This window comes from Zonotrichia albicollis, chromosome 21, assembly GCF_047830755.1.
Source record: "Zonotrichia albicollis isolate bZonAlb1 chromosome 21, bZonAlb1.hap1, whole genome shotgun sequence".
NCBI lineage: Eukaryota > Metazoa > Chordata > Aves > Passeriformes > Passerellidae > Zonotrichia > Zonotrichia albicollis.
The window spans coordinates 12,127,015-12,140,646 of NC_133839.1; the positions used below are offsets into that span (position 1 = coordinate 12,127,015).

The window sequence follows — 13,632 nt, forward strand, 5'->3', positions numbered from 1 at the left end:
TTTTTCAAGATAATTACAGCAACTATTATTTAGATTTCTCTTTTATGTGCACATTGTAGAAAAGAACAAGTGCTTATTACGCTGGGTAGTGTAGAGAACTACCGTCTGAAGTTCTTTGTCATCCAGAAACTCATTATGTTAGCTGATGCTGCCTGTGAAAGTTCGTCAGCATGTTTAAATTAGGGTAGCATTGGCAGGTCTGATTATTTAAATCTGGTAGCTTGGCTAAAAATATAGTTATTCAAGAAAGATGAATTACTAATTTGACAACTGAGATTTAGTTGGAGTCTGCAGCACAGAAGGCAGCATCTCTCGAGTGCTTAGAGAAGGGTGACAATGCTTTCACAGATTAAAGAGAGGATTTCTAAGCGAGCTAGCAAGTTGAATTATAGAGCATGCTTTGGTGTCCTCCCCACTAGGGCCTGAGAGCAGGTCTTGGTCAATCACAGTGCAGGAGTGGCCAGCAGGTGGAAGTGGTTGTGTGTTCAGTGGTCCTGCACCCATGAAGGGACACGTCCACTCCACCTCACCGAGGCATCCATCCCCTTCTGCTGTCAGGGATGGACGGGAACACTGTCCTTTGGGGCTGCACTCTGCGAGGCTGGTTTTGGCTGCTGGCTCCTCTCAACTCTTGTAACTAATTGCAGTGCCTGAGTTAATTAGCTGTGACCCTCAGGAAGGAGCTGGTCCTGGGAGGCAGCAAACAGCCATTGGAAACAGTTTTCCTCCTGAAACCCGATTTTATTTTGTTCCGTTTTGAGGGAGAAGAGCACAGCCTTGCAGTCCTCGTGAGCATGAAAAAGCCCATCTTGGGCAGCAGCAGCAGTGGGTGCCTCATCCTGCGAGCAGGGCACCCCACAGGTGCAGTGGGGGCACAGAAGGCTCCTGCCCCCAGAGCATCTGCTTTGTGCAGGGCACTTGCTTAGCCAGGAGAGCAGATGCAAGAGGGGAGCGCTGCTCCCTATGCATCTTGTCTGGGGTGTCCCCCTGCCTGCCTGCAGCCCCAGGGTGGCCAGAGGGCTCCTGGAGCCCGGCTGAGCACGGGCTGAAGGGCTGCTGCCCTCCTGGTGCTGGGGCAGGCAGTGGCTGTGGCCGCCCAGGGCTTCCTTTCTGTAAAGGTTCCAGAAGTGGTGGTATTTAAACCCTCGTGACACCAGTGCCTGGCTGAGAAAGGAGACGCTGAATGAGCACCTTGTTTTCTGCTTTCTGCCTTTAATGCATTTTAGCAGCAGGCTGGTGACGGGCCTGACACGGCAGCTCCGCACACGCTCCCGCGCTTGGGGAGCGCAGCATTAATAACACACTTCCATGCATCGTGCCATTTTTAAGCATGATCGTTATGATAAAGGGCATATACTTAATTACAGGCCTGCTTAATTACAGCTCTGTTGAAGCTCGTTTGTTTAGGAGAGCGCTAATTGCGCTGCAGAGCCTTTGGCTCACCCTGCTTTTATCTGCTGCTTTGCTGTGTGCGCTGAGCTCCGGGTGGGCCGGGGCGCGTGCCCAGGGACGGGGGCTCTGGGGATGCACACTCTCCCTGGCTCAGGCTTTAGATTGCTTTACAGAGGCTGGCGTGTGGCTGATCAAAGGGGGTTCCTGTCGGATAACAAGTGCAGATGGTCTTTCAGGTTTAAAACTTCCTGGGTTTGGTGATGCTGCTTTTCATCTGTTTCCTTTTGTTTTCCTTTGCACCGTGGCTGCCACGCAGCACCTTTGATAACTAAATTACTCCAGTGGAGGGGGGTTTTGTATTGAAAATAGACAAAGCCAATGTAAAAGGCTGAGTCTTCTTAAATGACCCTTGTTTAATCACTGACATGGTAACTCAGTGGGGCTGTAGAAGTTAGAAACAGCAGAGGAGCACTGGGTTTGTGGGTGCAGATGCTTTCAGAAAGAAAACCCTATTTGAGGATCAGTGGAGGGCCTCTCAGGGCTTAAATTTGCTCTGATTTGAAGTTTTATTTCTTTCAGAGTTGAAATTTAAAGACTTCAGATGTTAAAGGTGTAAGTGCAATTAAGGGGGTGTATCTGGGGTGTGAGCTGCCTTCGAAACATGCCCTTTTCAGTCTTCCATGCAAATTGCTGAGTTACATGTTTTAAAAATGTCTCCCTTGTACTGCCACATCTTGTGGGAGGCTTCCTGCGACATGGTGATAGCAAGACACAAACAGTGAACATCATTGCACTAGGACGAATATAAAGATGGTATAAAGGCAAACAGTGCTCTGAGTACCATTAAGGTTATGCTACAGAAAAAGCTGGGCCATGTGACATGAGACTGTGGTGTCGTGTCCTCATGTCTGTCTTCATATTCTACTGGTTTACACCCTCCAGATGTGGTTTGCAAGAATTTGAGCTGCTGCTCACTGTTGAGTTTACGCTAGCAACAGCCAGGCCAGGGTGCTTGGCCCCGGGTGTTTGTCATCATCCTACCCAGACGCTGGCAACTTACCTGCTTGGTACACAGGTGGTGGTGTTGACTGCTTTGAGGGCTGCAAGTCCCCTGAACCAGCTGACCCTTATCCTCTTGCTCAGCCACCACCCCGTGCTGAACTGGTTTGGTGAGGAGGCGATTAATACAAGTTGTGTCCTTCTAGTTTCAAGTACTGTCCTGCTTTGCCAGCTGCACAAAACTGGAAATGCAAAATTGAGGCCATGAAATTGTATATGGATAGAGCAAGGAGAATTTGTTGGATTCCTGGCTTGGTAGGGACTGACCCAGCTATGTCTTAAATGTAAAGAAACCACTGGCAGTTTTGAGGGAGAAAAAGGCTGGCAGTAACGTTTGGGAGCAATCAGTCATGTGTCAGTGCTGTGAACACTTGATCTGTCACTGGGAATGTGTGAAGTTGCATGTCAGAAGGCAGCTGGAAACGTCACATGTGATGTCTTGTCCTTTTCAGCAATGGATGGAGTGCCTTTCATGATTTCGGAGAAGTTTGCCTGTGCTCCTGAAGGGGTGAGTTTGTTGTTCTCCAGTGTCTGAAATCCATTGTTTCATGGGGAGCAATCACAAAACATCAAGACAAATTAGCTGCTTCTGGGAGCTATTCTGTTGTGGGGCCAAATACATACCCAGTGCTTGAGATGGGCCAAGGTTTGCATGTCACAATAGCTGCCCGTTAGATGGGAAAGGCTTTTGCCAGATTGCTTCTAAAACTGAATTGTCCTGGGATTTCAAGGTTTATTACCATCAAAAATAGGAATGGCAATGGGACTCCCTGGTGCTGAAAGCATTTCTAATTGCTCAGCATAGATTGTAAAGAAAGCTACAGAGGTGGAGCTCTCCTGCATTTACCTGCTGTGAGGATGGCATAGTGCCAGCAGCATTACGAGTTCCTGTTGTCACTGCAGAAGTTCGGTGTCGAAGGAAGGGGACCAGGACACCAGTTGGTTCATCACAGGCCCTTCAGGTCCGGTCCGGTCCCGGTCCCTCAGGTCTTTCTGGTCCAATTTATTAAAGCAAGTATCAAACACTTATACAGCAAATAATAAGCTTATGAATATTCTGTAAGCCAAACAATCTATTGGTTAAACTATAGCATTAACTCATCCTCATTCCTTAGGGGTTACACTCTCTTTTCTCATGTCTCTTTCACTGTTTTTTATTATACCACAGCTAGGCCCAAGGTCACTGCTATCTGTGCAGGTGCAGGACTTGGAATTAGCCATGGTTTTGTACTTTTCCATTTTTCTAGCAGCTAAATTCCCAACAGTTCGGAGCAGTGGTAATGGTACAGTGCACTCAGTGCCATCAGCTGCCCCAGGGTCCTGCCTGGCTGCGGGTGAGCTTGGGAGGGCACTGGGTGGTGCCTGCTCCGCAGCGGGTGCTGCTGCCAGCACGGCAGGGCACGTCTGCCTCACCAAACAGAAACACTGCTCCTGGTTCAGAGTGACCTCTGGGTGTCACTGACCCGTGCTTGGTAAGGTTCATGATCCAGCACTCAAAGATTCAGCATCCAAATCAGTTCCCAAATCCATCTGATCCTAAAGCAGCATCTTTTTAAAAATCAATTTACAGGAAGCTGTTAAGGCAAACACTGGGCCATCAGCTGTGTCTGATTTTTCAGTAGTGCTCCAGCTTTTTGCTTTCTTCTTCCTGCTGACAGCGGTTTTTCACATCCCTTGCTTTCTGAGAGGGTTGTTTATGGGCCATTATTCCCAGAAATCTGAAGTCCCTGCTGTGAGGACAAATGCAGAGAGATTAGGTTGTGCTAATCCTCCCTGCAGATCCTTTAGACACCATTGCCACCATATGGTCAGTTTGGTCAGGGCTTCCTGCAGCTGGTGCTGCTCACGCCTCGTGCTGCAGCCACAGAACCCATCCCGTGCCACAGACCCAGCCTGCCTGCACGGAGCAGCACCAGGGTGAGTGTCAGCTGTCGTGCTGAGGGAGAGCAGGGCTGGAGCTGGGAGCCCCAGCCCACCGTCTGCTGTTCACTCTCCTGCTGGAACGAGGAACAGGATCGTGCCTGTGTTTACAGATGGTGCCTCTAAATCTCTAGTGATGGAGTGTTTGCTGACTTGAAACACAACAAAACAACAAACAAACAAACAGACACCCCCTCCCTGACCCTGAATCTGACATTTTTGTTTCTTTCTTGCCAGATGCAGCCGGTTGATCTCTTGGGTATCACAATCAAAACCCTTGCAGAAATTGAAAAGGAGGTAAGTAGCCAGCCAGGCACTGAGCAAATCATGAGGGCTGTGTTCACTTGTTTTTAAGAACCCTTCCCTTATGGAAAATACTTTTCTTGTCTCTCCCAGATCCACCCTCTTGTGCCTGAAAGTTTTGTCCGAGTACAAGAAGATGGTCAGGCCCAGTTGGCAGGGGTTTTGCAGGCGCCCCGTGGGGCTGCAGTGGCTGCAGTGGTGGATCTGAGGATGCTGCCTGACAGGGCCAGTGGCTGACAGATGCACCCACTGCCTCAGGCCCTGCAGTCTGCCACGTGGCACACATGCCACCCCGCTGTTTGGGACTGGCAGTGTCTGTCAGGAGGGACCCTCGGAGTAGGGGGTGCTCAGGGCTGGCAGCCCTTCCCCGTGCCTGGCTGCTGTCCCGTTCCTGCGCTGAGCTGGCCAGGGAGCAGATGGTCCCTTTGGCCACGGGGAATCCGTGTAGTGCTGAATTTGCTTCTGCATCATCTCTGTGCGTTGCCTGGTGTGGGAGAGGTCTGGCAGCCTGGGCTGCACAGCCCTGCTTGTGCCCTCGCAGGCCTGTGGAGAGTGGGGACACCAGCACTGCAATCATTTCTGGGGGCAGCGAGGAGAGGCCAAGACCTGCCTGCTCTCCCACAGCTCCTGCTCTGTAGCAGGCTGTGCGCGTTCCAGCGTAATGAAAAGTATGATTATGCAGCCCATATTCCTTGATGAAGCATCTTGTCTGCACATAGAGAGCTACACATATAAATATTGTGAATTTCGGCATGGCTTTATTTCCCTTGCAAGCAATAGCACTATTACAGCAAATCTTCTGGATATCCAAAGCAGCCAGAACATTCTCCCTGGAGCAAGATGCCTTGCAAAAAATATTCCCAAAGAATTCTAAGAATTACTGTTCTCTGTCACCACATTTGCAGATGTATGCACCCATCCTCCAAGCTGCAGGCAGCTGACTTTCAGGACTCTACCCTGTCAGGAAAATGATGGAAATAGATGCAAATCCTGGACTGCACCTGAACTGCTCGTGTTGCCCCAGGATGGCACAGCTGTGCCCGGGGGAGTGCTCAGAGAGCTGGGCTATGAAGAGGTGGTGAGGTGCAGGTGTAAGCAGCACGTGCCATCACTTCATGGCTAATTTGGTGGGTGTAGGACAGACAGTGCTGCAGCCAGCCTCCCAGCAGGGCTCTGTGGGTTTGTCTTTACCCCTGCCTGCCCTGGGTAGGGTAGAGCCACTGAGCAGGCGCCTGGGCAGGTGCAGGTGGCAGCCAGGGTGGTGGCACTGTCCCTGTTCCAGCTCTGTGGTGGATGCTGTGCAGTGAGGGCAGCGGTCTGGCCGCTGGCAGGGTGCACCCTGTCTTCATTTGCGCTTGGCGTGGTGTAAAAAGTCTAGAGAGAGTCTAATTAGTAAAGGGAGCATCCAATATTCATCATTCCTTTTAAAGTGATAAGGAAGGCAGTTCATTTAACCACTGAATTGCTACAAGTTTTCATGGGCTCCTTTTTGCAAATATATTTAATGAAGAAGTTGTAAATCTAGAAGAGCTTAAAATTTTAATTTTACACAGAAATATTTTTCCTTGTTTGCATGTTTGTAGTCAATTCTCCTGAGTGCAGTCACATGAAATGTTCTTTAAATGAACATATTTGCTAACTGGCATGATTTCAGATTTTAAAACATTGGTTCCAGCAATTAGGAGTTTCCTCAGTTCCCCAATGACTGGAGAGATTCGTCTTGATTATAATTGCTCTTAGCCACGCATATCTAATTTGTGTCTTTTTAAGTGTTAATTAGTAAACAGTTTGAGCTGACATCTTTATGCGTTTGGGTGTTGAAAAATGAGGCCTATTGCATGCCAGCGGCTGCAGCATCGCGACAGGGAGGTGCGGCCCCGGGGAGTAAAGGCCCGGTACAGCCTGGGTACAGGCTCTGATATAGCCCCTGGTATAACCTGGGCACAGCCCCTGGTACAGCTCCAGCACAGCCTGGGTGCAGGCTTTGATACAGCCCCAGTACAGCCCTGGTACAGCCTGGGTACAGGCTGTGGTACAGGCCCCGGTACAGCTCCCAGTACAGCCTGGATACAGGCTCTGGTGCAGCCCAGGTACAGACTCTGTAACCTGGGCACAGCCCCTGGTACAGCTCCAGTACAGGCCGGGTACAGCCTGGGTACAGGCCCTGGTACAGCCTGGGTACAACCCGGGTACAGCCCCGGTACAGGCCAGGCACAGTCCCGGTACAGGACGGGCACAGGCCCCGGGCACAGTCCTGGTACAGGCCAGGCACAGACTCAGATACAGTCCCGGTACAGACCGGGCACAGGCCCCGGGCATAGGCCCGGTACAGGCCGGGCACAGCCCGGGGTGCCCCGTTCCCGCCCGGCCCGGCACGAAGCCGCGGCGCCCCCTGCCGGTCCCTGGCCGCCTCGCCGGGGCCCGCTCGCCGGGGATCCATCGCCATGGCCGGCCCTGTGCGCTCGGCAGGAGCCGGGCTCCCGTAGCTCAGCGTCGCGCCGGTGTCCTCCCGAGCCGGCACCAAAAGGAGGTCGGCGTCGGGTGGAAGTGGCACGGCCCTGGTACAGCTGGCTCGGCCCTGGGCCAGGGTACCGGCATGGCTGATGGCTGCCCGAACGCCCTGCTGGCAGCACATCCCTTGTTCTGGTCCGGCTGTGAGGAGCGCACAGGGGGACGTGTTTGTGAGATTCCAAAGGCCACAAATGCGGCACTGGGAGATGCATGGAGGAGAGTCCATGTACGGGGCCGTTGCAGTGCCTGTGCCACGGTCGCAGGCAGCTCCTGCCTCGGTAGCCCCAACACATGGTGTTGCTTTGGCCACCCGCCTGCCAGGGGACAGCCACCGCTACCCCGGCCTGTCCCGGGGTGCCCTGGCAGCGGCGGGGTGGCCGCGGACCGGCGGGTGCGGCTCACAGCGTGCCACGAGATGGCACTGCTACAGTGCACGCCGGCCTGCGAGGGATGTCCCCTGTCTGCAGTGACACCGTGGGCCCAAGGGGTGTGAATGTAGGGACTTTCACCCTCTTGCCAACCAAAAACGTTAATTCTGATGGTAGCAGTTTGAGTAAACTTGCCAGGGGGAATGTTTCTGACTAGCTGCTTTATGGACAGGATGAGCGTGGTCACATTTGAGTTCATGCCGGGTTTTGGGGAGGGGGTGAGCCCTGCCTGGGGAGGTCACTGATGTGGGCTCAGGTGGTACCAGCAGGTTCACCTGGCATGGCCCTATCTGGGCCAGCTGTTGTCAGCCCAGGTTTTTCTCTCATTTTTCAGCTTCTCACACTGTCCAGCACAGGTGTGGGCAGTGTTGTGTGGTCAGTGCTGCAGTTCCCTCTCTCTGCTTTGCCCCACAGTACGACTACAGCTTCCGGACGGAGCAGAGCGCGGCAGCCCGCCTGCCGCCCAGCCCCACCCGCTGCCCGCCGGTGCCGCCGTCCTGAGGGCCGCGGCTGGAGCGTGTGTGCGTGCATACTACTGAGCAGGACACGGGACACAGCCACGGAACCACCCCGCGCCTCTCCGTGTCCGGCCACGCCGCGCTGCACCGCCCTGCACACACCGCTCCACCGCGGACACCTGGGCAGCTGCCCCCACCCCGCCGCAGACCCCTCTCCACGTGAGTACAGGACTGAGGACTGGGAGCCTGAGGCAGCCCCTTGCTCATCCCCACTTTGTAACCCTGCTGCAGGACAGTCACAGAATCCAGAGCTGTAAACCTCTATGAACACAGCCGGGAGCTTGCGGAGCATGGAGAGATCTTACCCCTGAAAGGAGCAGTGGAAGGCATGGCTGGGTACTGCCACACGAGCTGCTGTGGAGCTGCTTCGCTCTCCACACCTTGCAGCAGGAGTCTCCTGTGGCACCCAGGCCAGTGCAGAACCCAGCTGCAGTGAATGCCAATCCCTCTGCCACGGTCTGGGCACAGAAGTTCTGCTGTGGCTGGGATCAGTCTCAGATCCACTGTGATCACTGGATTTGCCTAGGCTGGGGGAGCCAGGGCCCCTGGCTCTCCCTGGGCACTGGCCAGGCAGGCAGGGTGCCCAAGGTGCACTGCAGGTCCTGAGATGAAGCACCTTCGCTTTGCACAGGGTGTCCGTCTGTCCATACGGATCTAGGGCAGCAAGCCTCCTGTGTTTCTGGATGGATGGATGGATGGATGCTGGCAGCGACACCCTGGCAGACCCCAGCCAAGCTGCCTGTGGACCTGCTGACAGCTGGGATGCCATCACCTGCCCATCACTGAGACAGTTCTCTAACGTGTTCCCTGCTAGCTGCTAAAACAAAAGAGATGTGCCTGTTTCCTGGGCACTCATGGGGAAGCACTGAAGACTGACATGGCACAGGATGAGAGCGGGATGCATTAAACCCTGACCTCTGCCTCCCTGTGATCGCTGACCGGGCTTGCTCCCAAGCCAAACGCATGTCTTGGAGAAGTCCATTGCTGTAATAAGTTATTTACAAGTGCCCATCTGACTCTGTGCTGCTCTTTCAAGTCTCTGCTGTAGAACAAACATACATCATGGCAGCAAAATGGCAATTTTGGAGTAAGAGTTAAAATGTACAATTTTTTGTATTGTAAAATACTGATTCCCTGACCCCACTGAAATGCAATTGCCATGGTAACAGTAACAGTGCTGTTGCTCTCAGCCTGGGTCGTACATGTGCCCCAACCTACTTTGCACTCCCTTGGATTGATCTGGCATTTGCTAGTTGCACAGAGTGGTAACTAACAGCAGTATTTGTACTGTCAGCTAATATTTTTTATTTGTACATAAGTAAAATAATTCTTGTCCAAAGATTCAATTCTGGTTTTAAGGCACCACACTGTACTGCTGGGATGAAGAGCACAAAATACATTTGGGACAAACTGAGTCCAGATCTTTGCTTCAGCTTCTTCCAATCAGGTAAATAATTTTCTGGAGCTGTGTCTGTAGAGTGGCCATGTGGTTGGAGAGCAGAGGCCGATTTGGTTGCATGTACATTGTTCCTGGGCAAAAGAGTTAAAGCTGTGCACCAGCTCTGGAGCCCTCGGGTGACCCCCTGGAAGTGCTCGTTTACTTGGAGCTTGCACCACCATTTTTAGTTGTTATTTATCCTGCAGTAAAGAAAAGCCAGACCTCACTGCCAGGCTTCACAAAGGCCAGATTGATGATGCCGACGTCGACAAATGAACATACCATGGCAGCTTGGTCATTCGGCTCAGGTTCACTTCAAGTTCAAATCCACTCTGTGCCGTAGTGCTGTGCCCATCTCATCCATCTTTTGTCTTTCTATTTTTCTGCTTGTAATTTGTTCTGTAGTTTTCTGTGACATCCGTTTATAGCTTCTCCTGTGGCTCAGTGGTCACGGCAGGTAGGCAGGAGCCATCTGCAGCAGTGCGTTCCCCATAGCTCTGGGATGAGAGCTGACCTTCCCTGCTCCTGGTGGAGGAACAAGGGCTGCACAGGGCACAGCACAGTCTGCAGAGCTCCAGGGCAGTGCCTGCCACTGGGAGATTGAGAGGCAGCTGCCAGGAGCCCGTCCTGGAGCCACCTCTTGCCAGGAGGGCAGGGCTGCCTGCCTAGCGAACTGGGGGCTCTGCAAGGAGCAGGTTCTGAGAGCCACGAGCCCCACACTCGGTGCCACGCTCCCTGGGTACATCTGGGAAAATGGGTGCAGAGCTCCAAGTCCCTTTTGTAAGAGAAAATCAGTGCTTTAGAACTTATACCAACTGCTAGGTTTGCTCAGCTTGCTCTGCAGTGACCTACAGGAAACACTGGATACTCGAAACACTGGCAGGATACGTGGCTGGGACAGGCATCTACATCTTCAGGATATATTTGTATACTTACTTCTCCCTGTCTAACACTGGGCCAGCAAAGCTCCTTCAGGATTCACCTGCAAAGAGCCTTGAGAGATGCACTTGCTCTCCATGGTGTGGTCCTGCACCACGGTGCTGCGGGGACAGCCTGGTTCAAATGCACAGACAGGACAGATGCAGTTCCTGTGGGGCAAACACAATGAAGCTGTTCTGAACAAAAAGCTGCACCTGCTGAGAGCCAGCTGAGCTCTCAGGCTCCAAAACTAGGCAGTTCCAAAAGGGAGAGGGGCTCAGAGCCAGTGCTTGGAAGCACAGCGAGACACCGTGCAGGGTGGTTGACTGTGTCAACTTCTCAGTCCACTGATCAGAGGAAGCTTTTTTTATTGCACTGCTGAATTCCTGAGACCAGGGCTGTCAGGTCAGCATTTCCACTGGAAGGTTTTATTGGCTGCTCCATGACTTTAGTACTCACGGCAGCTCATTGCAAGGCTGGTCCTTGCATCCTTACAGTGAGTGCTCCGTGCTGGCATGTGCCATGGCCAGTACCTGCATCTCCCTCCCTGTCCGAGACGTGACTGTGGAAGAATTGGCCCAGGCAATAAACGTCCAGGGCGTCTGATGTGGATGTTGTCTGGCTGAGGAGAAGCCTTCTGCAGCACAAGGGGAGGGGAGGAGTCAGTGGAAAGCAACAGAAGCGAATTTGCAGAGCTTTACCAGATGTTCTTGGCTATCTTGCCTGAATTTGTAGAACAAAACTGGTCTCTAGGTAGTTTAATCTTGTGGCTGATGGAGAAGTTAGTTTGCCAAATTGTTATACATCTGCAACAGAGACAGAAAAGCAGCAGTGAGGGGTTTGCTTACTGTAAAATATGCCTTCTGATGTGAATTCCTAGTGACACGCTGCCTCCTGGATTCCTCACGGTAAGAAGCTGGTCATGTGCCAAGGTGACTTGTGGCCACCCAGGCCAGGCTGTGCTTTCTGCTGTGTTGATCATGGGAAGGCAAGAAGTTAGTCCAGAAAGTGATGTAGAATGTGAGCTTCGTGATAAAATTCAAGTGTGAATAGTTGTAGTAGGTGTCTTTCCTTTCGGGAGCACCTCATATCTGTAGTTCCATAGGAGTAAACTGTGTCAGACTTTTCCTGTGACTGTCCCTGCGTGTCCCCACGGTGTTTGTTGGAGGTTTCCTGGCTGGGAGCCTCCTGTGCTGTGGGAGGTTGTTGGTAGTCTGTAGCATTGGGCTTGTTTGGTTTCACACCCACCACTGCTCCCTCAGTGTCCTGAGCTCTCCGGACCGAGCCCGCGTGCTGCCGAGCCTGGAGAATTCCTGTCATGGGCGCTGCACGTGCCAGGTAGGTGCTGGCGGCCAGGGCATGCCTCCCGGGCCTTGGCACCTCCTCTTCTGTGGGGCCTGGGGTCTCCTGGCAGAGGGGCCGGGACGGAGCTGGCAGTGCCGGGCTGGCCTCGCCGCCCCGCTGCTCCCGGGTGGCTCAGTCTGTGTGCCAGCTGTGCCCCAGAGCTGCTCCTGCTCCTCCCGAGGGCAGGAGCCTCGCTGCACCCACCAATGGTTACCTCAGCCTTGGAGCCTTGCCGGAATCCCCAGCAGAGGGGCACACGGGGGGCAGAGCCGCTCCTCTGCTCACTAACAAGCTCTGCGAGGTGCTGCTCCCTTCATTCACCGCAGGGAAACCAAACACTTGGGCTACTCTGGTTGTTTGTTGTGAAATTGTTTCCTAACAGCAACAGATTTAAAAGTCATCGTACAAATGGCAGAGAGAAACCTTTTATGCAGTTGTAAGGTGGTTTTCTAAGATGGTTGGGTTACTGAAAGTGATTTTACTGTGCATTAATCTTATGAATGTTACTATGTTTTATATTTATTTTAGATGACCCTCCTGTATTTTACAAAGGGAAGTTTCATTGTGTGATAACTCCGTCTGTATTCTTAATATAATTTGTTAAATGAAACTGGTTTTAATCAGATAATTCTGTGTGCTTTTGTGTTTTAATTTTCTGACTGAAACAACTACCTGGATTGGAAGAGTGAACTACAGAGGTGGCAACATGATCCCCTACAGGGAATGTGCTCTTGTTTGTGGGCTTTTTTACTTGGAAATTGGATGTAAAAAGCCTTGAAAAATTTGTCCAAAATGTCTTGCTCTACAGGTATGCTGCAAAATGAAAACAAACTCAAGTGACGTGTTTTATGGGGCAGGATTGGGTGAAGCCTGGCTGGAGCAATCCTCGGCCCAGCGGTGGGGCTGGCAGCACTGAGGGCAGCACTGGCGCCCTGGGCTGCAGTGACCACTCTGGCACCAGTGCAGGCTGGTACCTGCATGGCTGGGGCAGCAAACCCTGAGGGAAATGGGCTGCTCAGCCAGGGGAGGCTAATACTGCACTACACTGAAAATTGTTTTTCTTTGTGCTGAGTTATTATTCTTCTGAACTTGACCCAAGCTAGTGGTGCACAATCTGACCTCTGGCATCTTCTCACCCCAGACAGTATTTCTGTCTCGCTTATTTTGAGTGCTCTTTGAATTAAGGGAGATTAATACCCAAGTTCCCGACATTCTCTTCAGGCATATGTTTTTATAACCTTTTGAAAGCAGTACCACTTGTTCCACAAAAAACTCAGAAGCAGCATCTTGTGGCTGCCGTGGGAGCTGTCAGTGGCACCTGATAGAATGTCCTGGCTGGGGAGGAGGGGTGTGGGGAGGACACAAAGCAGAGTGGGCCCATCCCGTGCCAGCCCGTGGCTGCCAGCATCTCTTCCCTGCTGCCAGGGCTGTGGGCTCAGTGCGGTGGCACAGCACACCCCGGGCCTGGGAGCCCTCACCCCAGCACTGGCACTGGAGCTGGCTCACATCCATCATTCACGGAATTTGGTTTCTGAGGAAAATGCCCAACTGTGCTCTGCTCAGTGCTGTGAGACGTGGGAGCAGTGGTTTCTCTGGAGGGCTCCTGTGGCCATTCCTGCCCAGGGAAGTGCTCCCAGTGCCTGAGGGGAGCAGCAGGGGCTGGGGGCGGCTGGCGCAGTCCCTGTGTCATCAGAGGCTCTTTGGGCTTTGTGAGCCGGTGGCTTTGGTGGCGTTTTGTTTTCTTTTCTCCTCTCCCTCCTACAGCTTTAAAAATTAACTTGCCTGGGGAGTTTCTCAAAAT

General features: G+C 52.5%; 1 protein-coding gene across 6 annotated transcripts in view; it reads left to right on the forward strand.

Annotated features, from left to right (window-relative positions):
* The window catches only part of MVB12B (multivesicular body subunit 12B), a 53,019-nt gene extending 40,560 nt beyond the window's left edge, over positions 1–12,459 (forward strand). For all 6 annotated transcript variants that reach the window (XM_074556436.1, XM_074556437.1, XM_074556435.1 and 3 more), the window contains 3 exons: positions 2,904–2,959; positions 4,609–4,668; positions 8,028–12,459. In XM_074556436.1, coding sequence (XP_074412537.1) covers positions 2,904–2,959; positions 4,609–4,668; positions 8,028–8,114 — 203 coding nt within the window. In that variant the 3' untranslated portion in view covers positions 8,115–12,459. The remainder of the gene's footprint in view (positions 1–2,903; positions 2,960–4,608; positions 4,669–8,027) is intronic.
* The last annotated feature ends 1,173 nt before the right edge of the window (positions 12,460–13,632 follow it).